Source organism: Lithobates pipiens, unplaced genomic scaffold, assembly GCF_037356315.1.
Source record: "Lithobates pipiens isolate NorthernLeopardFrog02 unplaced genomic scaffold, aLitPip1_a1.2 Scaffold_19, whole genome shotgun sequence".
Classification (NCBI taxonomy): domain Eukaryota; kingdom Metazoa; phylum Chordata; class Amphibia; order Anura; family Ranidae; genus Lithobates; species Lithobates pipiens.
Window position 1 is genome coordinate 10,000,315 of NW_027507764.1, and position 27,222 is coordinate 10,027,536.

The 27,222-nt window shown below is 43.7% G+C and overlaps 2 protein-coding genes and 1 long non-coding RNA gene across 5 annotated transcripts in view; 2 read left to right on the top strand and 1 right to left on the bottom strand.

Annotated features, from left to right (window-relative positions):
- Nucleotides 1-1,710, top strand: part of LOC143995804 (ubiquitin carboxyl-terminal hydrolase CYLD-like) — a 72,517-nt gene extending 70,807 nt beyond the window's left edge. The window contains 1 exon segment of the mRNA XM_077490517.1: nucleotides 1,168-1,710. Within this exon segment, the coding sequence (XP_077346643.1) occupies nucleotides 1,168-1,352 (185 nt within the window). The 3' untranslated portion in view covers nucleotides 1,353-1,710.
- Nucleotides 1,711-15,338: 13,628 nt separating this feature from the next.
- LOC143995807 (uncharacterized) lies at nucleotides 15,339-17,278 on the top strand. Its single transcript, XR_013277480.1, has 2 exons — nucleotides 15,339-15,704; nucleotides 16,543-17,278. It is a non-coding gene; the product is annotated as an uncharacterized LOC143995807 (long non-coding RNA).
- Nucleotides 17,279-19,578: 2,300 nt separating this feature from the next.
- LOC143995805 (1-phosphatidylinositol 4,5-bisphosphate phosphodiesterase gamma-1-like) overlaps nucleotides 19,579-27,222 on the bottom strand; it is a 232,094-nt gene continuing 224,450 nt past the window's right edge. For 2 of the 3 annotated variants that reach the window (XM_077490518.1, XM_077490519.1), the window contains exon 33: nucleotides 19,579-26,545. In XM_077490518.1, the coding sequence (XP_077346644.1) occupies nucleotides 26,494-26,545 (52 nt within the window). In that variant the 3' untranslated portion in view covers nucleotides 19,579-26,493. The remainder of the gene's footprint in view (nucleotides 26,546-27,222) is intronic. The other variant, XR_013277479.1, reaches the window with a different exon arrangement.

A 27,222-nucleotide genomic window follows, 5' to 3' on the forward strand; every position in this document is an offset into this window, starting at 1 on the left:
AGGCTCTGGAGAAGTCCTAGAGGTGGGAATGGAAGGAGGTAATAAGGCAGCTAGAGAGCAGGAGTTCTTAAGACAGAAATTAGGCTAAGAAGTTCCAGAATATGGGAGAGGCTCTGGAGAAGTCCTGCAGGTGAGGATGGACGGAGGTGACAAGGGAGCTAGAGAAAAGGAGGTATTGGGACAGAAGTTAGTTTAGGGAGTTCCATGGAAGAGGCTCTGGAGAAATCCTGGAGGTGAGTATGGGGGGAGGTAATAAGGAAACTAGAGAGCAGGAGGTCTTGGGACAGAAATTAGGCTAAGTAGTTTCAGAATATGGGAGAGGCTCTGGAGAAGTCCTGAGGTGAGCATGGGCGGAGGTGACAAGGGAGCTAGAGAGCAGGAGGTATTGGGACAGAAATTAGTTTAGGGAGTTCCAGAATATGGGCGAGGCTCTGAAGAAGTCCTGGAAGTGAGCATGGGAGGATGTGACAAGAGAGCTAAAGAGTGGGAGGTCTTGGGACAGAAATTATGCCAAGTAGTTCCAGAATATGGACGAGGCTCTGGAGAAGTCAAGAAGGTGACAAGGGAGCTAGAGAGCAGGAGGTATTGGGACATAAATTAGTTTAGGGAGTTCCATGGAAGAGGCTCTGGAGAAGTCCTGGAGAGGAGCATGGAAGGAGGTAATAATGGAGCTAGCAAGCAGGAGGTTTTGGGTGGAGCGAAGAGAATAGTTTGATTGTTATATAAAGGTTAGGTGGGTGGAGGCAGAGTTGTGATGGATTTGTATGTTAGTATTTTGAATTGTATTGGTTGGGTGAGTGGAAGCCAGTGGAGGGATTGGCAGAAGAGGGGTGGCGAACACTGTTGGTAACACGGTTGGTAAAGTAGATAAGTACGGTGGTAAGGTCTGTAATATTTTATTGAAGTTATTGGACAATGATGATGCATTTCTATTTGTTCTATAGGGTTCTTCTTAAATTTCCCAGCCATGAATATCATTTGTTCCTATGGGAAGTTCTGACTTCTCTTTAAATCGAAGTCCTTGAACTTCAGAATCGTATCCTTTCCCCCCTTGAGTGCTCACGGTTTAGTTTGTGTTTTATTTGCACACTTTTGGAGCAAGGCCCACTCACGCGGCTTTCTCATGAGTTTAATCGGCTTTAACCTTCTGCCATGTTGTCCTTGCAGGTAGCGAAAATGGCTACAACATCCCCCGAGTCAGCCTCTGCCCAGAGGTGGCCACTTACCTGGCCTCTCCGCTGAAGGACCTCATCAACCAAAACCCCCGCGAGATGAAAGGTGTTGCCAAACGCCTCTTCTGTGACGCCTATATGTACATGTACCAATCCAAGAGGATGGCGCTCTACAAATGAGACTGAATAACACCGCTGGGTGTTGCTTATCAGGAGGACTTTCTGGGAAAGTTGGAGGACATACAAGTGTGATACAAGTCTGTTGAAAACAACGTTATCCGCAAAGGGTTGTTAATCTGGAAAATATCTAATGGATAGAAATCTTACCAAAAAAATTGCTGCTTCTGTCAAAATAAGACTTATTTTATCGTTATATTGATATAGAAAAAGACAATCATTAAGTCTGGATTTGCACTTGAAGTCCCTCCCCCCACAAGCCTCCATTCAATGTAAATGCAGTTCCTGGACATCTTCAAGAAACAAGTTCACATTGTACTGTTAAAGATACATTCTATACTATAAACAATTTCTATTTGGCCATCTTAGTTAGCTCTGTTTTCCCCTGACACTCTTCAATCTCTCAGGGACTCTTAAATGAGATCTCTGCCCTTAATTCCCAGCTCTGCACACCTGCTGTCCCCTTTATGAGGGATTGCCACCATCCCTCCCCTGAGTTCCCGGGTCTTCACACCTACTATGCCTTTTTGAAGGCTTCCTATCACCCCTAGATGTGTTATCGCCCAGACTAAAAGGGGATATATGGGCGGCTAAAATTGGCGAAATAATATGAAAAAAATGATGCTCAAGTGTGAACGAATATGAGTGGGTGACTTCTACGTCACAATGTGAATAGCAAAGTATATCCAATGGTAAGCAAAATAAATAGTGATTCTTAATGCGATTAACAAAATCGCATAAGAAGTGCCAGTGCTAGATAGTGAATAAATCTATAGAAATATCAACTACACCATAAATAAAAACCAATGTGCATAAAAAAGTCATTAAAAAACACAAGAATTATGTGAAACAGGTTTGCTAGTGGCTAGGAAATCGCATAAAGTGCCAGTGCCGAAAATTATTGTAAATAAATGCGTATAAATATCTTTATACCATGTGCTAAATTGTGTAAATACGGTGAACACGTAAAATCATGTGACATACACAAAATCGTGTCAAAGAAAACGACACATAAGAAAAGGATCTCTGTAAAAATATTCTCAGTAAGTGTGCACAGTGATTTAAAAAACTATATCAACCAATAGATAAAAAGATTGCACAATCACATATATCAGGTTTGTGTCCATTCAAGATGTGCGATAACTGGTGGCGATTATATTCAAAATCGCATGCAACAAAAAACGCATGAGGTGCTGGTATCAGATTTTTTTGTGCACTGTAAAGTAACGTTGCAAACAGTGATGGTATTAGTGATGGTGACTATATCCCGCGTGGTCCTGTGTACTCAGGGTATGGATGTCCCCTTACCTTACAGCTGTAAGGTAACAGCGTTTGACATGTATATCCTCAGGCTTCCTGGTGGTCTTTTATCCCTCGAGGTCCTATCCTTATGGCCCCGGAAACTGGCGTCTCCTGCCTATTACACCGTGTTGGTCTCCTTAAGTGGACGTTCAGCGGTACTCAGCATAGGGGGGGGGGGGGGGGGGGGGGGGGGGGGGTTGTTAGGTTGCCTCAGCGGTGGTTGTTATGTGAGGGTTAAACAGATAAAAAAGGGGGAGCCCCATAGTGTAGTAATTTTGAACAAGATTTAAGTTTTATTTAAATATAGTGGATAAAATACTCACAAACATATAGAGATTTCTTTGCAATGTAAAAACGAGCCTCGAGCTCGATTACGTCACTTCCGGTAGCGTCCCGACGCGTGTTCGTCACGGTCACGTGACTTCATCAGGGGATGACTAGTGTTCAGGGAAGTGTCTTTAAATAGAGACAATGATTGCTAGTTCGGTGGCCATTTTGGGGAAGACCCGGAAGTGTCCCGGCGGCCATTTTGCGGTTCATATTGTCGCCGGAAGTATACCGACGGCCATCTTGTTGGTTTGTTACATCGTGTTTCTTATGTCGGCAGCCATTTCGCTGTTTATATTGTCGCCGGAAGTATATAGACGGCCATTTTTTTGGTTGTTATGCCTTGTTTACTATGTACTGTGTCCAAAAATAGATGCATGGCCATTTTTGGGAGGTATCCTCGGCGGAAAACACCAGCGGGGCGTCGCTGTATGGATGTCGCCGCCTCCCAAACAGACAGAGTGCCTAATAATGTTAAGAACCAGGAGAATGTATATAGAATGTGTAATATAGGCTATACATTAAACGGGCAATCACTAGTTAAAGAGTGATAACCTTTCTATATAATTGGCAAGTTTGGAGTAAAACAATTAATGCTGTTTATTAAAATACGTCTATTTTAATATATATCTATAAAAAAGTTAATGAGTATAAATACAGGAGAGAATGCATATGTCAAAATATGCATAAAAATAGGAAAATATTAATTTATTTGTTTATCTATAAAAACGTATATGTTTAAAATGACGGATATATTTAAACTAAAATAATTTACAGGCCTTACTATTTGTAAGCGTAAGGTAATAGTAGTTGAAACCAGATAATAAATTTAAAAAGTAGGAATTAAAATGGAGAAAAAATATATATAAAAAAGAGAAAAAAATATTTAAAAAAATAGAAGACGAGGGAAGTGATTCCCATTGCTGCCGGAAATGACGTTCACAGTAAACAAAGTTTTAGATAAGTAAATAGAGGGCGAGGGCCACAAGAGTTAAAATATATCAATAAAATACCTATATACGTGTACATCAACCACGGTGCTCGTACATATGTACATGTGTATGTGTCTATGCATGTTAATAATCGTGCTTAAATATATCTCAGTGATTATATAACATGCAAATAATCAAAATCTAGGTTCAGGGTCGTTTGAAAGAGGAGGGAAGAGTAGGGGTAATTAAGATTGTAGATATGTAAGAGACAGTAGTGAGTTGTAAAATGAATAGAATATATATGAATAATGTATGGAACGTTATAAAAGAGTTTACAAAATTTAAAAGGAGTTAAATAGAAGGTAAAAGATCGTTCAAAATTGAGGGGTGGTTAAAAGTCGCTAATGAAGCAGTTTAGGTCAAATTCCACATTGAGTCCCTTTGGCGTGAATGTGTCTAGTGTAAATATCCATTTGGACTCGATTTGGCTAAGGGTCCTTACTTTGTGCCCTCCTCTCCAGTGTTTGACGTATGGTTCGATGCCCCAGAATTTAAGTTGGGAGGGATCTTTATTGTGGTGTAACGCAAAGTGCCTCGATACACTATGTTTATCAAATCCCTTTATTATGTTCTTTATGTGTTCTTTGACACGTACTTTTAGTGGTCTCTTTGTGCGGCCCACATACTGGAGTCCACAACTGCACTCCAATGCGTATACCACCCCGATGGTATTGCAACAGATGAACTCTTTAATATCATGACTGTTGCCTGTGCTAGTGGAGGTGAACTCTTTTCTCTTCTCGTTGGGGCGTTTTGTTTTAATGCATGCATAGCATCGCTTACAGGGAAAAAATCCTTTTCCCGTAAAGAAGGTGAATCCCCTACTTGGTGGATCGGGGATATTCTTCACTATTTTGTCCCTAATCGTAGGGGCTCGCCTATATACAAATTTCGGACGAGTGGGCAGAATGTCTTTTAGACATGTATCTGAGCGTAATATTTCCCAATTACGTTTGATGATTTTTTCCACCTGTTTAAACTGTACATTGAAGTCTAAGATAATCGGAACGTTATCTTGTGCTGTCTCGTTATGGGGTTTGTTTTTTATGAGATCTTTACGATTTAAGCTTGTTACTTCTGATATTTTCTCGTTTATAAATTCTTCCTCATAGCCTTTCTCAATGAATTTTTGTTTCATGTTTTTAGCTTGTTCCTGAAAGTGTTCTTCTTGTGTACAATTGCGTCTCAGGCGCATAAGTTGGCCTTTTGGTATGTTATATAGCCAATCCTTATGGTGGCAGCTTTCTAATGGTAGGTAACTATTGCGGTCTACACTCTTAAAGTGTGTTTTTGTGATAAGTTTTTCGTTATCTTGTATTATTTTCAAATCCAGAAAATTGATGGATTCATTGCTTATCTCCCACGATAGTTTTATGTTCCTCTTGTTCGTGTTTAGTTTCTCCAAAAAGGTGATCAGTCTTGGTCGTTCACCCTTCCACAATATAATGACATCATCGATGTATCTTCGGTATATATATAATTCATTTGGGGGGTTGTTAAATATTTCCTCTTCCTCCCATTGTGCCATAAAAAGGCCTGCGACGCTCGGGGCAAATTTTGCCCCCATGGCTACGCCCGTTTTTTGGTGATAATAATTTTTATTATACCAGAAGTAGCTGTTTTTCAAGCAGAAATCGAGACATTTTATAAGGAATTTTCTCTGGGGGCACAGTAGGTCTGTATATTTCCGTAATCCCCATTTAGTTGCCTCACAGGCTTGGTAGTGCAAGATTATTGTGTAGAGTGAGGCTACATCCGCTGTAGCCAACCACCACGGTCCCTCGTCTTTTGGTATGTCATCTATGATTTGCAATATGTGCTTGGTATCTCTCAGATACGCCCGTGTCTTCTGTACGGCCGGCTGCAGATAATAATCAATATATTGCCCCATTCTCGCTGTTAAAGAGTCAATACCATTCACTATTGGTCTGGAGGGTGGATTTTCTTTGTCTTTATGGATTTTTGGCAGAAAATAAATAATTGGTGTTCTACATGCCTCGGGTATTAGATATTTGGCTTCTTTCTTATTGAGTATCTCCTTCTTTAGGCCCAAATGTACCACCTGTTCGAGTGCTTTCCTGCATTTAAAGACTGGATTGCCCAACAGTCGATCGTATGTGTCGTTATCTTCAAGTAGAGCATTCATACTTATATTATATTGATCTTTAGACAGTATTACGATGCCTCCACCTTTATCCGCTGGTCGTATGACCAGGTCTTTCCTTTTTGTTAGTTTCCGGATGCCGCTTCTAATATGTTTTGGTTCGTCACGCTTCTTGATTTTCAATTCTTTCACCTCCTCAAGAACGATTCGTTTAAAAACTTCTATATATTTGTTATCTTTAGTTACTGGGTTAAAAATTGATTTATTTCTTAAAGTGCTGTGCGTCATTTCATCAGTAGGTCTTATGGTCTTCGGTTTACATGGATTGCTGATCAAGTATTTTTTAATATTTAATTTCCTCACAAATTTCTGGATTCCGATATAAGTTTGAAATTTATCAAGGTTTTTTGTGGGTGCATATTTTAGACCTTTATCGAGAACTCCTATTTCTTCATGAGAGAGGGGTTGTCCGCTAAGGTTAAAAATACCTTCGCCCTTCACTCTCTTTTTCTTTTGTGATCTCTTCCCCCCTCTGCATCCTCTCTTTCTGGTGTTCTTCTTTGGTTTCTCAGGTTTTCGTTCCTCCTTGATGGGTCGTTCTCGCGGCTCCTCTCTAAAAAAGACCTCTCGTATTCCATGTCGGATTGCCTATGCCTGTCCGTTCTGTCGTCTTCCCATCTTTGCTCCAAGGGTGCGTAATAGTTGTATGTTGGAATCGGGCTTCTTTCGTATGTGCGATATGGTGTTTGAGGGGGAGGGTTCTGGTATTCTCCTTCTCGTCTTTCGTGTTGTCTGTAGGGGCTTCTTCCCCTTGATGCTTGTGTGTCATAGGGACGCCCTCTGTTATCATTATATGGACCTCTGTTATCTCTTTGTTGTTGATGATTTCTATTGTCATAGTAAGGCCTTGGTCCGTTGTTCCTCCTATTATTCTTCCAAAAGGGTTTCTTCCAACCATTTCGGGGTGTCCTATCTTGGTAATAGGGTCTCCTCTCGTTTTTATAAGGTATATATCCTCTATCGTTTTTTCGGGGGGTTTGTTGATACTGGTTGCCTTGTCTATCATCATTTCTCATCATGTCAGGTCTGGTTTGTTCGTATGTGTCATAAGACCTGGTTTGGTTTTGATTCTCTTGGTTTCCTCGTATATTGGTATGTTCCGACTGCACTCTTACTGATTTTTCGGGAGTGGAGTAGGTTGAAACTGGGTCTAGATGTCCCATTTGGCTTTGCCATTTAAAGGCTCGATCAGTTTTAAAATCGTTCATGTCTCTATTGTATTTTTTGCTTTTTCTTTGTTGAACTTCTCTATCTTTTTTTTGTGAGGTCTTTGTTCAATTGTGTTGTTAGGGCTAAAAATTCCGCAGTATCCTTATGTGCTTCTAATTCTTCTTTTACTCCCAGAATGATCTCATCTACTATTTTTAGTTTTTTCTTCTTTCTATCGAGTAGGAACATTAAAAGTTCTAAACCTTTCCCATTAAAAAATTTGAACCAATCATCGATTGATTCTTGATCTGTCAGTCCGTCATTTGGTGTGACATCCCATCTCAGGCGTCTGGGGACAATCCCATCTCTGAGATATTGTTCAAAGGTGGTAATGTCCCACCATAGACTAACCTTCTTCTCCATGTTGTGTCCTAATTTCCTCATTAGGCTTTCAAGGTCACTGTTTTTATTGGTAGGTGTAGTTACATTAAAAACCTCTCCCAGGTTAACCTGTCTTTTATCTAAAAATGAAAAAACATCCATGATGGCTGCAAGAATGGATCAAGGTGGGTGTCAGAATAAGTATTAAGGGGTTATTCCTGCGCCTAATCAGGGAAGAGAACAAGGATCTAATTTTGTACTGCTGCATACACTGGAAGTGGGGTACTTGAACCCTTTTTACAGGAAAAATATATAAGAAGTAGTGTTGCGCAGTACTGGGTTGGGTGATATTATCCTGAGAGGTTAGTAAATTCTGTCCACATCACAATAATTAAAGTTAGATGTGTTATCGCCCAGACTAAAAGGGGATATATGGGCGGCTAAAATTGGCGAAATAATATGAAAAAAATGATGCTCAAGTGTGAACGAATATGAGTGGGTGACTTCTACGTCACAATGTGAATAGCAAAGTATATCCAATGGTAAGCAAAATAAATAGTGATTCTTAATGCGATTAACAAAATCGCATAAGAAGTGCCAGTGCTAGATAGTGAATAAATCTATAGAAATATCAACTACACCATAAATAAAAACCAATGTGCATAAAAAAGTCATTAAAAAACACAAGAATTATGTGAAACAGGTTTGCTAGTGGCTAGGAAATCGCATAAAGTGCCAGTGCCGAAAATTATTGTAAATAAATGCGTATAAATATCTTTATACCATGTGCGACAATATAAACAGCGAAATGGCTGCCGACATAAGAAACACGATGTAACAAACCAACAAGATGGCCGTCGGTATACTTCCGGCGACAATATGAACCGCAAAATGGCCGCCGGGACACTTCCGGGTCTTCCCCAAAATGGCCACCGAACTAGCAATCATTGTCTCTATTTAAAGACACTTCCCTGAACACTAGTCATCCCCTGATGAAGTCACGTGACCGTGACGAACACGCGTCGGGACGCTACCGGAAGTGACGTAATCGAGCTCGAGGCTCGTTTTTACATTGCAAAGAAATCTCTATATGTTTGTGAGTATTTTATCCACTATATTTAAATAAAACTTAAATCTTGTTCAAAATTACTACACTATGGGGCTCCCCCTTTTTTATCTGTTTAACCCTCACATAACAACCACCGCTGAGGCAACCTAACAACCCCCCCCCCCCCTATGCTGAGTACCGCTGAACGTCCACTTAAGGAGACCAACACGGTGTAATAGGCAGGAGACGCCAGTTTCCGGGGCCATAAGGATAGGACCTCGAGGGATAAAAGACCACCAGGAAGCCTGAGGATATACATGTCAAACGCTGTTACCTTACAGCTGTAAGGTAAGGGGACATCCATACCCTGAGTACACAGGACCACGCGGGATATAGTCACCATCACTAATACCATCACTGTTTGCAACGTTACTTTACAGTGCACAAAAAAATCTGATACCAGCACCTCATGCGTTTTTTGTTGCATGCGATTTTGAATATAATCGCCACCAGTTATCGCACATCTTGAATGGACACAAACCTGATATATGTGATTGTGCAATCTTTTTATCTATTGGTTGATATAGTTTTTTAAATCACTGTGCACACTTACTGAGAATATTTTTACAGAGATCCTTTTCTTATGTGTCGTTTTCTTTGACACGATTTTGTGTATGTCACATGATTTTACGTGTTCACCGTATTTACACAATTTAGCACATGGTATAAAGATATTTATACGCATTTATTTACAATAATTTTCGGCACTGGCACTTTATGCGATTTCCTAGCCACTAGCAAACCTGTTTCACATAATTCTTGTGTTTTTTAATGACTTTTTTATGCACATTGGTTTTTATTTATGGTGTAGTTGATATTTCTATAGATTTATTCACTATCTAGCACTGGCACTTCTTATGCGATTTTGTTAATCGCATTAAGAATCACTATTTATTTTGCTTACCATTGGATATACTTTGCTATTCACATTGTGACGTAGAAGTCACCCACTCATATTCGTTCACACTTGAGCATCATTTTTTTCATATTATTTCGCCAATTTTAGCCGCCCATATATCCCCTTTTAGTCTGGGCGATAACACATCTAACTTTAATTATTGTGATGTGGACAGAATTTACTAACCTCTCAGGATAATATCACCCAACCCAGTACTGCGCAACACTACTTCTTATATATTTTTCCTGTAAAAAGGGTTCAAGTACCCCACTTCCAGTGTATGCAGCAGTACAAAATTAGATCCTTGTTCTCTTCCCTGATTAGGCGCAGGAATAACCCCTTAATACTTATTCCTATCACCCCTACCCTGACTTTCTGGGCCTGCACACCTGCTGTGTCTATCCTATGGGTTCCTCGCCATCCTTGCACTGAGTTCCTGTGTCTGCACACCTGCTGTGTCTATCCTATGGGTTCCTCGCCATCCTTGCACTGAGTTCCTGTGTCTGCACACCTGCTGTGTCTATCCTATGGGTTCCTCGCCATCCTTGCACTGAGTTCCTGTGTCTGCACACCTGCTGTGTTTATCCTATGGGTTCCTCGCCATCCTTGCACTGAGTTCCTGTGTCTGCACACCTGCTGTGTCTATCCTATGGGTTCCTTGCCATCCTTGCACTGAGTTCCTGGGTCTGTACACCTGCTGAGTCTATCCTATGGGTTCCTCGCCATCCTTGCACTGAGTTCCTGTGTCTGCACACCTGCTGTGTCTATCCTATGGGTTCCTCGCCATCCTTGCACTGAGTTCCTGTGTCTGCACACCTGCTGTGTTTATCCTATGGGTTCCTCGCCATCCTTGCACTGAGTTCCTGTGTCTGTACACCTGCTGAGTCTATCCTATGGGTTCCTCGCCATCCTTGCACTGAGTTCCTGGGTCTGTACACCTGCTGAGTCTATCCTATGGGTTCCTCGCCATCCTTGCACTGAGTTCCTGTGTCTGCACACCTGCTGTGTCTATCCTATGGGTTCCTCGCCATCCTTGCACTGAGTTCCTGGGTCTGTACACCTGCTGAGTCTATCCTATGGGTTTCTCGCCTTCCTGGGTCTGTACACCTGCTGTGGCCATATTGAGGGGTGCCCACTGTCCCTGCGCTGAGTTCCCAGGACAGTTCACCCACTGTTTCCATTATGAGAGAATCTTACCTTCATTACACACACCTGATGTGCCTGTTATAATAAGTCCCAACAACTCCTGTGCTGAGTTCCTGGGTCTTCGCACCTGCTGTGCACATTATGAGGGGTTCCCACCATTCCTGTGCTGAGTTGCCAGGTCTACACCCCGTTTGTGCTCATTTTGAAGGGTTCCCACTATCCCTGCTGGATTTGCAAACTATTTAACACCCCTTGATGGGCAGAAAACATATCACAGCTTCAAGATGGGGGAATAGAACCAGGAACTGTAGCAGGGACATTTTGACATTGAAGTCTTCAGGGGATACAGGGAATGGGCAAATGACTCTGCCTACACAATTCATCTTAGAACTAATATTTTAAAGTGGACTAGCCATTGCGGATCTCCTTCTGAAAAACCTCGCTGTTCTACTGAGTCCTCGGCTTTAATTAGGTAAAGTACATTATATGACAAGAATGATGTGGACATCTTCTAATTGATGGAGTTCAGGTGTCTCCAGTGAAGAGTACTGTTAATGCTCCATCATACAAAGACATTTTAGACAATTGTGCTCTTCCAACTTTGTGCTAACAGTTTAGGTAAGACCCTGTACTGTACCACCATGATTGTTCCCCTGTGTATAAAGCCAGCTCCATAAAAACATGGTGTGACCAGTTTGGTGTGTAGGAACTCTAGTGTCCTTCACAGAGCCCTGACCTCAACTCTACTGCACATCTTTGGGATGAATTGGAAGGCCAAAGCTTGGTCTTCTCCTCCAACATTAGTACTTGAACTCACAAATGGGCGCAAATTTTCTGGAAAGTCTTCCCAAAAGAGTGGAGGATGTTATAGTTGCAAAGCAGTGAGGAGGAGAGGGGTGTCAACTCAATATTAGTGGCCATGTTTTTGGAATGGGAAGTCCAACAAACACATGAAGGTGTGTGATGGTTATGCCGCGTACACACCACCGGACTTTTGGACTGACTTGTTCCGGCGGACAATCCGACGGACTTTGCAGCCGAGGTCCGCCGGACTTTCAAACGAACAGACTTGGCCACACACGATCAGTCCAAAAGTCAGACGGATTCGAACGTGATGACGTAGAATAAGGAAGTTCACAGCCAGTAGCCAATAGCTGCCCTAGCGTCGGTTTTAGTCCGTCGGACTAGCACACAGATGAACGGATTTTTACGACTGACTTGAGTCCGTCGGAAAGATTTGAAGCAAGTTTTATTTCTAGGTCCGCTGGACTTTTGGGAAGAAAAAGTCCGCTGGAGCCCACACACGATCAAATTGTCCGGATTCCAGTCCGCCGGACCAAGTCCGTTGAAAACGCCCGGTCGTGTGTACGCAGCATTAGATGGCCACATACCTCTGTCCATATAGAGCTGTGGTCTCCAAACGGCAGCCCTTTGCTTGCTCTAATCCAGCTCTTGGGGTACTATTTCACCGACTGATAGGAGACACTATTCTGACACCAGCAATGGGGCACCATTTCTCCCAATGATACCAGCAATGGGGCACCATTTCTCCCAATGATACCAGCAATGGGGCACCATTTCTCCCAATGATACCAACAATGGGGCATTATTGCTTCCCCTGATAAAAAAATGTGGTGATGTTTACTCCCACTGCTGCCAGGAAAATGTCCACCGCTGCTGGCCACAGTCCTACCCCTCTTAAAGTCTGGAAGACCATAAACTGGCCCTTTGTTTAGAAAGTTTGCAGACCCCTGATATAGAGTATAACATATGCAGACCAGGAAAACTAGAAGTTCTTATCTACATACTTGTTCTGGGTTACTGATTTAAAGTATTGAAGCCAGGGGATCGGCATGATGGTCAGGTATCTATTATTCAAATAAGAAGTCAGCAATGGTTTTTTTAATTTAATTTAATTTAATTTTAATATTTCACTTAAGTTAGGTTAGAGCTACATGGGCAATCTTTAATATCCTGCTGCTGAGTGATTTATAGAGTAACTTCATCCAGAAGCCACCCCTTCCTTCAGCAATACCACCCCTCCAAAGCCTGCCCTTTTTTTTTTTTTTACAAAAAACTCTTGGTATGGTGACATCTCAGACTCTTCCTCGTCTTCCTTGTAACAGCCCTTCCTTCTGGACAAAGTGGCATTAACAAAATGATATGTGAGTGGTGCTCAGACCAGTAGTATTGTGTGATGATGCCCTTACAAGGGGGCATGTCAATAAAAAGCCTGGGCTCACAGGAAGTGGGTTAGATGCTACTTGCCATCAATGAACCCAGAAGGGACCAGTGGCACTGGCTGGAGGCAGAAGCAGTTTACAGCGGTAGAGTGTGGAGTGATTGCAGGTCCAACCACAATCACCAGCCCAACATACGTTATTGGTAATGACCCAAGGGCCCCAAGCCCAGTACCCTCTTGAATCCGAATGGAGGATAAAATTGGATTTTCATACTCGCCATACAAACCCTTTTTTGCCCATTGAGGGGCACAGGAAGTCTTTGAACTTTGGGTTATACTGCCACCTACAGGAGGAGTGGACAAAAAAAATGTAGGCCAGCCCAGAATAACCCCTTCCTACCACCAGCATGCCTCAGTTTTGTACAAACCAGCGAAGCACCCCCCCCCCCCCTGACCCCCAGGGGCATAGTGGCAACCCCCCAGAGACAAGGTGGATTTCACCTCAGGGTGTAGTTTTTAGGCATAGCGGGATAGCAACAGATGTAGAAAGATGGGTGCCAGTCACTTTCAGAGCAGAACAAAAGAATGTTTATTACTTAATGAAATTTCATGGAGAGATGGGTTTGGAGGTCAGGACAGCCAAAAAACAAGCAGACCCCCCCCCCCCCCCCCACACAAAAACAGACAATAGTACAGAAAATAGCCTTTAACCAGGGGTCTCAAACTGGTGGCCCTACAGCTGTTGCAAAACTACAAGTCCCATCATGCCTCTGCCTGTGGGAGTCATGCTTGTAACTGTCAGTCTTGCAATGCCTCATGGGACTTGTAGTTTTGCAACAGCTGGAGGGCCACCAGTTTGAGACCCTTGCTTAAGCTCTACCCAGCTTTCTGTACTTTCTTACCAATAGCGGTCTTCAATAGCAACCAAGAGCTACAGTAAATGCAGAAATTGACTGGATGAGACCATCTTGGCACTTTCACAGGCTCTCCACAGTTTCCCCCTATGGCCGAGTAACCTATAGTACCTAATCTCAGGTCCTCGTCAGATTCTTCCGTGTCCTTTGACAGGCTCCAAATCACAGAACCTTGAGCACATGGCTAGGCCTTAGGCTTCACGCCACACCTACCCCAGGTCATGGTGGAAGAGAGCGATCACGTGGCCTCCACAAATATTTATACTCTCCCTCAACATGCACCAGTGACCAGGAAACTCCTACTGGTTGGCTAAGAGAAGTATAAATATTCATAAGCCATTTTTACCGTAGCTTATCATACTATTACCAGGAGGATTACCCGTGACACCCGCTGGCAAAAAAAAAGGGAGCAACTACAGCTACACTGGATTTAGGGGAACCCAAATGATCAACAACACTTGCCTACCACCCAGTATAGCTAAATTTAACCAGTAGCCCCTATTTAGGACAAGGTGGCTACACCAGTAAAGAGAGCTTGATCAATAAATGCAGCGGGGTGGGACCTTTTGACTGGAGAAAAAAAAAAAAGTTTTTTTTTCTCACCCATTGAGGGAACCATGAAAAAAAAGAATCCCCCTTTGTTGGGACTTTGTAGGCAGCAACTTACACATGTATGAATTAGAAAATATAATTTATTAGATATACATAAAATCATTCAAACATAAGATGACCGATGGTTAAAAGGACATAGAAAAAATACTACACAAATATACAAAAAACACAGAAAAGACAAAAAACATGACAGGTTACATGGTTTGTATGACAAAAATATTGTGGTTACTCTCCGGTATATAGTGATCTCCGCTACTCAACGCGTTTCTGGTTCAAGCACCTTCGTCAGGGGTATTTAATAAGAGTATATGCAGTCATAATTTTGCCTTACATGTGAAATGCTCCACCATATAACTTGAAAAATGGATGAAGCGCTGCCAAGCGGGGGTGCCAAGGACGAGCACTGCAGAGCCGGGTGACGCATAGACAAAGGGTTCCTTGTCTATAGGGAGGTCTAATACTCAAGGACTTGGAACGTGTTGCTGCTATATACGGATAAGGAGCCACATTTAAGGCTTCGGATAGCGCTATTGCTTAAAATTCACAGACCTTGTCTGGCAACCCGCCATATATGACTCCTTGCGATCACCAGGCACATTGAATGGGAAAATCTCAGTTTTTCTGATATTATCGTGTATTATTGGTGCTCTTGGTGGGCATCTATTGACACCCCCCGCTGCCAGTGTTTCATCCATTTTTCTAAGTTATATGGTGGAACATTCCACACGTAAGACAAAATTATGATTGCATGTACTTTTATTAAATTCCCCTGACGAAGGTGCTTGAACCAGAAACACGTTGAGTACCGGAGATCACTATATACCGGAAAGTAACAGCAATCTTTTTGTCATGCAAACCATGTAACCTGTTATGTCTTTTGTCTTTGCTGTGTTTTTTTGTATATTTGTGTAGTATTTTTTTTCTGTGTCCTTTCAACCATCGGTCATCTTATGATCGAATGATTTTATGTATATCTAATAAATTATATTTTCTAAATTCATACATGTGTAGTTGCTGCCTACAAAGTCCCAACGAAGGGGGGTTCTTATTTCTTGATACATAATTAGGGATGTGGCAACAACATACTTGGTCTGACATGGTGAAAACCCTTTGTTTTGCTATTGGGGGAACCAGGAAGTCCTTCAACTTTCGGGACATCCAAAAGCAGTCCAATTGAGAGGTGAGGGTGGGAAAACCCCTCTTTTTTTTTTGCTATTGAGGGAACCAGGAAGTCCTTCACCTTTTCGGGACATCCAAAAGCAGTCCAATTGAGAAGTGAGGGTGGGAAAAACCCTCTTTTTTTGCTATTGGGGGAACCAGGAAGTCCTTCAACTTTCGGGACATCCAAAAGCAGTCCAATTGAGAAGTGAGGGTGGGAAAACCCCTCTTTTTTTTTTGCTATTGAGGGAACCAGGAAGTCCTTCACCTTTTCGGGACATCCAAAAGCAGTCCAATTGAGAAGTGAGGGTGGGAAAAACCCTCTTTTTTTGCTATTGGGGGAACCAGGAAGTCCTTCAACTTTCGGGACATCCAAAAGCAGTCCAATTGAGAAGTGAGGGTGGGAAAACCCCTCTTTTTTTTTTGCTATTGAGGGAACCAGGAAGTCCTTCTCAATTGGACTGCTTTTGGATGTCCCGAAAAGGTGAAGGACTTCCTGGTTCCCTCAATAGCAAAAAAAAAAAGAGGGTTTTTCCCACCCTCACTTCTCAATTGGACTGCTTTTGGATGTCCCGAAAAGGTGAAGTGAGGGTGGGAAAAACCCTTGTTTTTTGCTTTTGGGGGAACAAGGAAGTCCTTCAACTTTCGGGACATCCAAAAGCAGTCCAATTGAGAAGTGAAGGTGGGAAAACCCCTCTTTTTTTGTAATTGAGGGAACCAGGAAGTCCTTCACCTTTTCGGGACATCCAAAAGCAGTCCAATTGAGAAGTGAGGGTGGGAAAAACCCTTGTTTTTTGCTTTTGGGGGAACCAGGAAGTCCTTCAACTTTCGGGACATCCAAAAGTAGTCCAAATTGAGAGGTGAGGGTGGGAAACGCAGCAAACAATCGCTAACAAGCCCAACCTAAACCATGTAAAAACTGGGGACTGCCTACAACCCCAAGAACCACCTGAAGGACCTTACAACCGAAGCTAGCGTCTGATGAGGCTGCAGCCTTCACCTGATGGCAAAGAAACGCGAAAAGACTGGGTGGTAAGCCTAACATAGGGAACTGATGCTGGAAGATCAACAAAAACGGCAGCAAAAAATGAGGTTATACTTTTCCCGGCAGAGCTGAAGAAAAGACCTCCATCCTTCTAGGACACTAGCAAAAAACTGAGGCATGCTGGGAGTAGAAGGGCTTATCATGGGCTTGCCAACAGAGTGTCCAGTCCTCCTGTAGGTGGCAGTATAACCCAAAGACTTCCTGTGTCCCTCAATGTTCAAGAAAAGATTTCACACATTTGGTGGTTCACCTGGACAGAACGATGTTCCCTACAGCTGATCCAATGCTCGTAAATGAATAATACGATGCCAGGTGGGACATGGTCCAATCCCGAGAGACATGTTGCGGAATACCGCTACGTTTTGTATTGGAAACTGCTTGCACCTGCCCAGGACTGTCTGGGAGGTTCTGAATGGAGGTAATGTTACTCTTTTATGATGATATTTTTCTACATTTAAAGAGAAACTACAGTGTCTTTTCAGCGAGTGCCGATGTTTGGCGGTTATAATGTTTGAAAATGTATCTTTCTATGAATTAAATGCTGTTCCATATATTTTTTTTTTTTTTTTACCAAATTTTGTAGATGGTTAATCTAGTGCCTGAATGTGGTCAGCTGCCCCGCATCTTTTGAGGTCGAATAATCGCACAATGGGGGAGATTTACTAAAACGGTGGATGGTAGCCAATCAGCTTCTAACTTCAGCTTGTTTAATTAAGCTTTGATAATAAAACCTGGAAGCTGGTTGGTTGCTATTCAGAGTTGCGCCAGATTTTACATGTTCCAGTTTTAGTAAATCTCTCCCCCCCATAGTATCTGTTTCCTGCAGTCAGTCTAAGCAGACTTGGAATCGTAGGGGTGTGCTAGGTGTGCCTGGGCACATCCAAATCACCCTGTGCGGTGCCAATTCTCCCTGCTTCCTGCCGTCTCCTGTCTCCTCCCTGCAGTGCTCCCAGCTTCCTTCATCTTCTCTCCCACCGGCTGCTACTGAGGATGTTGCAGGATGGATGAATGAACACAGTGAGAGATCTGTACCGATCACTCCTGTGTTCATTCTTAACTGAGGCTGTGTTTACTATGCTTTAGTTAACAGGAAGCAGCTCAGCAAAGAGCACTTCCAATTCGTTCACTGTCCAGTGCAGCTGAGGCCGTAGAGAAAGGGACTGGGGAAGCTCTGTCCTCAGTCCCTTTGTGTTTGTTTAGAGCAGGGATATGCAATTAGCGGACCTCCAGCTGTTGCAGAACTACAACTCCCATGAGGCATAGCAAGACTCTTGACAGCCACAAGCATGACACCCAGAGGCATGATGGGACTTGTAGTTCTGCGACAGCTGGAGGTCCGCTAATTGCATATCCCTGGTTTAGACCATGGGTGCTCAACCTGTGGCCCTCCAGCTGTTGGAGAACTACAAGTCCCATGAAACGTTGCAAGGCTGACCGGCACAAGCATGACACCAAATTGCAGAGGTATGATGGGATTTGTAGTTTTGCAACAGCTGGAGTGCCACGAGTTGAGCACCCGTGGTTTAGGCCAGGGATATGCAATTAGAGGACCTCCAGCTGTTGCAGAACTATAAGTCCCATCATGCCTTTGCCTCTTGGTGTCATGCTTGTGGCTGTCAGTCTTGCTATGCCTCATGGGACTTGTAGTTCTGCAACAGCTGGAGGTCCGCTAATTGCATATCCCTGGTTTAGACCCTTGAAGCTCCCCCAATGAGGCTCCTAAAGGCTCCCAGGGCGAACATGCCACACTGTGCTGCCCCCCCCCCCCCAAGATGCATTAACATGTGTCAGCAAAAATACCCCCAAAAAAATGAGCAGTAATCTGCATGATTACCCCTGCAGCATAAATTCTCCCTCCTCCCAGTACAAATCTGCCCCATGCTGAAATCCCCCCACCCAGAACAAATATTTGCCACCCTCTCCCCCTACCACTAAAATGTTCCCTCCAAGAATTATTATTTTACAGGATTTATATAGCGCCAACAGTTTACACAGCGCTTTACAATATGAAAAGGGAGACGAAACAGTTCTAATCCAATAAAATACAAGAGGTTTAAGAGGGCCCTGCTCAGAAGAGCTTACAATCTAATAGGGTGGGGCAGGTGGTACAAAAGGTTGTAACTGGGGGTAATGAGCTGCTGGAAGTGGTAAAAGATTAGTTGGAGACGTGATAGGTACACATCCTTTCCCCCTCACTCCAAATCCCCCCTTCCAAAATGTCTCCACCTTGCACAAATCCCCCCCCCCAAAAAAAACTTCCCCTCCTAGCACAATCCCCCCCCCCACCATAACCTGTTCTAGCACAAAACCCCTAAATCACCACTCCTAGCAGCCCCCCCCCCCCAACATCTCCACCCATAAAGCAATTTTTACCACCTGCCACCCCCCCCCCCCCCAATTCCCCTTCCAACACAAATGCCCTCCAATCTGCTCACACCGCCCTCCTACCTTACATGATACCACGGTGCCCAGGGCAGCCACCTTTCCTGCCCCCACCTTGTCCCGGCCCTGCCCTGGGGTGCACACCTTAATGCAATAGGCTGCACACACACGCCAATGCTTGGAAGACTGGCACTGGGTTCTGGGGACGGTAAAGCACAATCGCTGAGCAGGAAGCAGACACTGCATATGTAATAAGCCAATACAGATGCTCCATATATAATCAGAAACTATACATTGAAACCAAATTTTATATACATTGATAAGATTATTTTTCATTAACCTGATCACATGTACAGTATATCTAATTGAAAAAAAAAAAGACTTGTGTTTCTCTTTAATATCTCAGGGCAAAGAATTTCAATGTGCAATGCATTCAATAAAAACAAAAAAAAGAAAACAAGGAAAGGAGTTTTTTTTTCATTTTTTTTTTATTTTTTATTAAGAGTAATTTTGTCACAATTCTTCCAGTTTAATGTCCAGCAATGCCAACACCGGGCTCTTTTCTTCCATAAATACATTGTTTGCGCCACAGCCATTCAACATGGCGAAACTCTTTGTCCCCCTACCTGGCAATAAGGCACTCCAGTGTAAAACTTGTGGCATCCTACAGTCCACATCTGAGGTCTATAAGGCACTCCCAGGGTGAAGCCACCCAGTCCCAAGCCAACACCGGCCTCCCGGTAACCGAGAGACCATGAGATGGTGCGTGTCGGGACTAGTAGTTCTTCAAGAACTGCAGTCTGCCCAAACCTGACCGATAAGATGTTTCACATTTACTGAGTCCGCTAGAGCATTCCCTCGTTTGGGGTCCCCAACCTTTATCGCTATTCACAAAATATCTGGTGGTGATCTCTCCGAAGCATGGCTCAGTATTTTTCAGCTGACATTATCAGAATTAAAAGGTCTTTGAGCTAAAAGCAAAAAAAAAATAAAATCTGCCTAACTCATGCCCTCATCAAGTTCTCCAACAAAAGTAAAGACCTCAAATGCACGTGAACCCAAATTCCCATCGGGCACACCGACACTACGAAGCCTATCTTACTGGGTCACCTGTCCTGTAAGTCAGGTGCCAAGGCTAAGGCAAAGGCTTGTTCTCTGTCTCAAACTGCTTTATTGACCCAAACATAAAGCCCCAACCTTCCTCCAACACATTTCACCCAAGAAGGATTAAGCTCAGCAAAATGCATCGGTCGGAGGAGGTCATGTGTATTTGCCGAGATCAAAAAAGTTACTTCCCTTGCCAGTCGCCAAATTCCCATTGTGTGGTCAGCTCAAGACCAAACGGCATTTACATTGTCCAACACTGTGGCATCCTGTGAAATTGCTCAGATCCACCAAGTCCAAACATAGAGAATATTGCCCACCTTGGGTGATGAGCAGAACCTGCTTTTTTTTAGGGACTCTCTTGCTTACTACCTGCTCTTCACTACGCTCTTCTGCCAACCATTGTTGGAGCCAGGATACATAGCCTGAATTTCTGGTCATGTGACTTCTATCCCCCAATGTTTAAGTGATGGGTCCAGTGCCGTCACATTGGGACAGGAAGCCCTCAGCCTTGAGTAAGCTCCAACCAGACCAAGAACTTACACACAGCTTTTCCTCATGGATCTGGCTTGTTAATAGATTAGTAGTGGAATGTGTGGGAGGCAAGTACTAGTAGCAGTTGGGGCATGCTATCAATTAGTTACTTACAGGGCCAGGATAACAGGTGGGCAGGAGGGAAACCTGCCCTGGGTGCAGACGAGCAAGGGGGCAAAGAATAGGCACAGGGTGGTACACCCATTCTAAGACATTGTCTAACACTGTGGCATCCTATGAAATTGCTCAGATTCACCAAGTCCAAACATAGAGAATATTGCCCACCTTGGGTGATGAGCAGAACCTGCTTTTTTTTAGGGACTCTCTTGCTTACTACCTGCTCTTCACTACGCTCTTCTGCCAACCATTGTTGGAGCCAGGATACATACCCTGAATTTCTGGTATTGTGACTTCTATCCCCCAATGTTTAAGTGATGGGTCTAGTGCCCTCACATTGGGACAGGAAGCCCTCAGCCTTGGGTAAGCTCCAACCAGACCAAGAACTTACACACAGCTTTTCCTCATGGCTCTGGCTTGTTAATGGAGTAGTAGTGGAGTGTGTGGGAGGCAAGTACTAGTAGCAGTTGGGGCATGCTAACAATTACTAACAGGGCCAGTAAAACAGGTGGGCAGGAGGGACACCTGCCCTGGGCGCAGATGAGCAAAGGGGCAAAGAATAGGCACAGAGTGGTACACCCATTCTAAGCCATGTATTACCAGTTGGGGAGAGAGATACACTTCTGGATCCTTGCCCTGAGAACTGGAGGACCCTGTTCTTGTACTGGTTACTTAGTTACTTGCCCTCAATGGGTACAAGTTTGCTTTAATAGTTTTTTAATTAAAAATGAATGGTCTGCTGATTAGCTAATTCCTCAATACCCTGAATAAAAACGCAATGTTAAAAAATTAAAACAAAAAAGTTAAAAATACCAACCTTACATCTGTCTTTCTGTGTGCACCCATGTTCTTGCGATATTTTGGCTCCTCTGCTTTCCTAGAACCCAGAAAGAAGACCCAACAACATCACCCTTACCTTGGTGAGCACACCAGAAGCTGAGGTGTAGGGTGAGTAATTTTGGTAAATACGTTGACCTTGTATGAAAATGCAAGGTTTGCTTTAGGTTGGATATGTCCGTATTCCAAATGACTAGGCCAAGTCATGCAATATTTTACAGGATGCCACAAACTTATATCGGTCTTGGGAAGACCATTCGGTGGGAAGGTGGATACACATACATGATGAGGTCTGTGCTAATGCTGGGGAACTGGATTGTGCGGTGGAACACAGGGTCTTTGCAATCGAAAAAAAAAAAAAAAAACATTTGGTGTCAATACATTGTCTACCCGTGAGTCACAAAATATGAGGAGATCAACTCATTGCTACTACCCATAATCCTCTACCAGAGGAGGAGCTAATTTGCACATCCATTGGTGGCTCAGAGACCATTTTTGAACAGATTTTTGGAGCTCTGAGGAAAGCACTCACTAGAGGCCTGGAAAACGCCGGAGGCGGCAACAACTGGTAGACCATCAAAATCAAAAAAAAAAAAAAAAAGCTGAAGCTAAAAAGTGGAAAAATGTATCAAATACCGCAATTTTCCATTCCTGGTGCCAATCTATGGCAGTACACATGTGGTAGTAGCCTCCGCCTACTTCCACCCAAAGGACCAGTGGCAGTACTTTCGGTGGCTGCAGCCCAGCCATATAGCGAGCCCTTGGAATTAAATTTATGAATAAACTGTTGTCTGGGCATTAACTCTTTTTATAGCTTTCCACTGGTCTTGTGGGTGGAAGTAGGCAGGGCTACTACCACGTGTATACTGCCATGTTGGCACCAGAAAAGCAAGTTTTCATCAATGGGTAATTCAATTGTGATCTCCTGGAGTTGGAGCTTTTAAGCCCCTGTACACACAGTCGGACATTCCGACAACAAAATCCGTCGGATTTTGTCCGAAACTTGTGTTGCATACACACGGTCGGACAAAGTTGTTGGAAAATCCGATCGTACGTAACATGATGACGTTATTTCGTTACGACGGGACTACGTTCAGGCTAGTAGCCAATAGCTTTGGTGTAGGAATTTGATCTGAGCATGCGTGGCACTTTGTCCGATCGGAATTCTCTACACACAATCGGACAAAGTCCGATCGGATCATGTTGTTGGAAAGTTTTATAGCCCAGCTCTAAAACTTTGTCCGTCGGATATTCTGACGGAAAAAGTCAGATGGAGCCCACACGCAGTTGGATTATCCGACAACACGGTCCGATCGGACATTTTCCGGCGGAATGTCCGACCGTGTGTACAAGGGCTTAGTGGTTTCAGCAGTTTTTCACAAGGTGGCTGGAAGGTATATGACAGAAAGTGACCGTGTCCTGCCGTCTCCACCAGCTTCATCAATGACCGCATCCTGCCATCTCCACCACCTTCACCAAAATACAGAAGAGTGACGGCAGGAAAAGACCAAGTGCCCCATTGAGTCTGGCTCTTTAAAAAAAAAAAAAGTTTGGGTTTCTTTTTAACCTTTTTGGTTAAGTATAGATCTCGGTTTATTCCAACCATGTTTAAATTCACTTTTGGGTGACTAACTAGTCCAACAGTGAGAGAATTTAAACAAGCTTGCTATAAACATATTTCTGGAAAAATGCACTACATGACATATATACGTGGACACCCCTCCCAAATCACACATTTCCGGTCCCGGTGACGCCCTATATTCCTCTCCATAGGAATGGAAGGATATGATGGATGTAGCCACCCCACAAAATTGCAAATATCCTGCCCCAGTGACGCCATGTTTTCCTCTCGATAGGAACAGGAGGATAAGACGTACATGGACACCTTCCAAACTAAACATGTTCTGTCCTGGTGCTACCCTATGTTCTCCATAGGAATAAGAAGATATGATGTAGGTGGACACACCTCCAAATTAAATACTTCCTATCCCAGTGTCACATTGCATCTTTCCCCATTGGAAGTGGAGGATGGGACGTACATGACCTCCCTCCATATTGCACATTTCCTGTCTCGTTGACACCCAATGTGTCTCTCCAGAGGAATAGCAGGATATGACGTATGTGGACACCCTTCCATATGACATTTCCTGTATTGGTGATACCCTATGTTCCTTTCTATATCTAAATGAGGTGAAGTTGTATGTGGACATGCCTCCAGATTACGCGTTTCATGTCTTGTTGACACCCTATGTGACTCTCCATAGGAATAGCAGGATATGACGTATGTGGACTTGCCTCCAGATTACATGTTTCCTGTCTCGTGACACCCTATGTGTCTCTCCAGAGGAATAGCAGGATATGACGTATGTGGACACCCTTTCAAATGACATTTCCTGTCTTGCTGATACCCTATGTTCCTCTCTATATCTAAATGAGGTGAAGTTGTATGTGGACTTGCCTCCAGATTACATGTTTCTTGTCTCATTGACACCCTATGTGACTCTCCATAGGAACAGCAGGATATGACGTAAGTGGACATGCCTCCAGATTACATATTTCCTGTCCTTTGACGCCCTGTGTCCTTCTCCGTATAAATAGGAGGACATGACGTAAGCGGACATCCCATCAGTATTAAACACTTCCTTCCCTGTTGACACACTGTGTTCCTCCCCATAGGAATATAGAACGTATGTGGCCACTCCTCCGAATTAAACACTTCCTGTCCCGGTGACACCCTATGTTCCTCTCTAAAGGAATATATAATGTATGTGGCCCCACCACCCCTCCAAATTATACACTTCCTGTCCCGGTGACACCCCATCTTCCTCTCTGCAGGAATATATAATGCATGTGGCCCCCCCAACCCTCCAAATTACACACTTCCTGTCCCGGTGACACCCTATCTTCCTCTCTGCAGGAATATATAATGCATGTGGCCCCCACCCCTCCAAATTACACACTTCCTGTCCGGGTGATGCCCTGGCAGAAGGGAGAAAGACGGAGGATCTGAGGGAACTTGGAAACAAAGTTTCTAAGCTACTCTATGCAATGCAGGCAGATCACAGTTGGCAGGAGGGACTAAACAAAGCTTCCTGAAAACATCACAGCCCCCTGCCTCGGTACTGCCCCCTGCTGGAGGAGTTATGCAAATATGAACATGTGCTGGGTGTCAGTCTGGAGGAGTGGGCGTTTCTAGGCAGGCTGCATTTGCATATGCCAACATGTGATGCTCAGCTTCCAAATTTAAAAGACCTTAAAATGCAATGAACGAAAGGGATGAACTCAGGGATTTTCTGGCTGGGGGGAAAAGCGTTAGATGATGCTGGGTGTCCTCCAGCCAGCAAAGGAGTCAGGGGGCTCTATCTGACTTGCTGCAGCTTCTAATGCACATTCTGAGAAGCTCACAGTGTGCAGTGAAACCAGAGTAAGCCATTTTACTCCAGAGGAGCCTACACAACTGTGCAAGACTTACAAATTCCAGCCTTATCTATGAACCAATACCGTAAGAAAAAAAAAACAATCAGTAGTAGTAGAGATGTAGATCTGCCACCCAGTGGAGGTGATAAGGAAAACATAATCAGTGGGCTCTGAGATGGATATAATAATTACGCTTCAAAGCAAAATGCAAGAGCCTGGAGGAAGGCGGACCCTTGTCTACTCTCTCTGCTCACAGCACACAGAGTACAAGCAGGGTTCAGGCGGCGGGAGAACAAATATACTTAACGACAAGAAGCAATAATATAGAGCCTGAAGGAGGAACTCCGGGTGAACTCCAGTAGAAAATATGGTCTCAGAGTGAAGCCGCCATATGTGAGGAACAGAAACTCATCCTGGGCTGGAGTTCTTCTTTAAGGGCTCGTATGGTTTATATTTGTGCTTGTGGTAAATGCAACTTAATCCCCCCCCTCCCCATCTATTTCTATTGGATTGAACCAACATGGCGCCAATTTAGTGCTCAGGATAGCGGCATTGACCATTCTCCACCGCCACCAGGAGGCATCACAGCTGATCGTTTTTATTTATCGCGTTTTTAAGCCCAAAAGCCTTCAATGAAACCTCTGGCGCCATCCCCACCTGAACAATACGACCGCGCAATCGGGGTTTTCTATTGGATATCGTGAAGCCAAAACGCCAGAGGAACACATGGGGGAGATCCCATGAGCCAGATAAAGTGCAGTTCTATGTAACAACTCTGTTCCTCCGATACAGCAAATCGCCCGTCAGACCGATAAGTGCCTCATGAATAATTAAATATATCTTTACTCTACACTCTGTCCATATACATCCAGCTAAAGGGATTATTGTGCGGTGAATCTTCACCGCCGTTACCGAAAAAGGATGACGCAAACCGATACCACAGGTAGGAAGTGGAGCCCTTGAAACTGACAACAATATTTCAACAAATGAAATGGAAAGTCTATTCCGGTAGCACAAACGTGTCTTATGTGCACGTCCACGCGCCACCACATACCAATGAATGCTTTGTATTGTATGTCTTACATACATGGATCTGTAGCCCCAACACATGCTGCAGATGACGTATTGCGGCGGTTTTATCGTCCATCCCGCAAGGCAATCGTTCAAGAGAGATTATATTGCTGTCGCCAGTCTTGCGTCTGTAGCCCGAGGCCATGAGGGGAAGTCGTTATATACATGTCTCTAAGGGAGACTTCAGACAAGACCTCTCTTGTCATTGGCCATGTCTGTGGACAGTTCAGTGGAGTCTCCCGGGTTCAGCAAATAGTTCATGGGAATGGAGAAGAAGGGAGCAGGAATTCCGCCTGACGGATGCTCAGTTCCTCTTATTCATCAGCTGTCGGTCTCTCCTCTTCTTTTCCATGAGTCTGACGGACAGAAAGATAAACAGAAATAATGACATCCAGTTTAAGTATGATAGAGTACCCAACTCAAATACACTCTACGGCCAATGGATGGTGGACACCTGACCATCACACCTAGATGCTTGTTGGATATCCCATTCCAAGATTATGGGCATTAATATTGAGTTGTCTACCCTCAACCCTTTCATGGCTTGTTGGACATCCCATTCCAAGATCATGGGCATTAATAACTCTACGGCCAATGGATGGTGGACACCTGGCCATCACACCTAGATGCTTGTTGGATATCCCATTCCAAGATTATGGGCATTAATATTGAGTTGTCTACCCTCAACCCTTTCATGGCTTGTTGGACATCCCATTCCAAGATCATGGGCATTAATAACTCTACGGCCAATGGATGGTGGACACCTGACCATCACACCTAGATGCTTGTTGGATATCCCATTCCAAGATTATGGGCATTAATATTGAGTTGTCTACCCTCAACCCTTTCATGGCTTGTTGGACATCCCATTCCAAGATCATGGGCATTAATAACTCTATGGCCAATGGATGGTGGACACCTGACCATCACACCTAGATGCTTGTTGGATATCCCATTCCAAGATTATGGGCATTAATATTGAGTTGTCTACCCCCAACCCTTTCATGGCTTGTTGGACATCCCATTCCAAGAT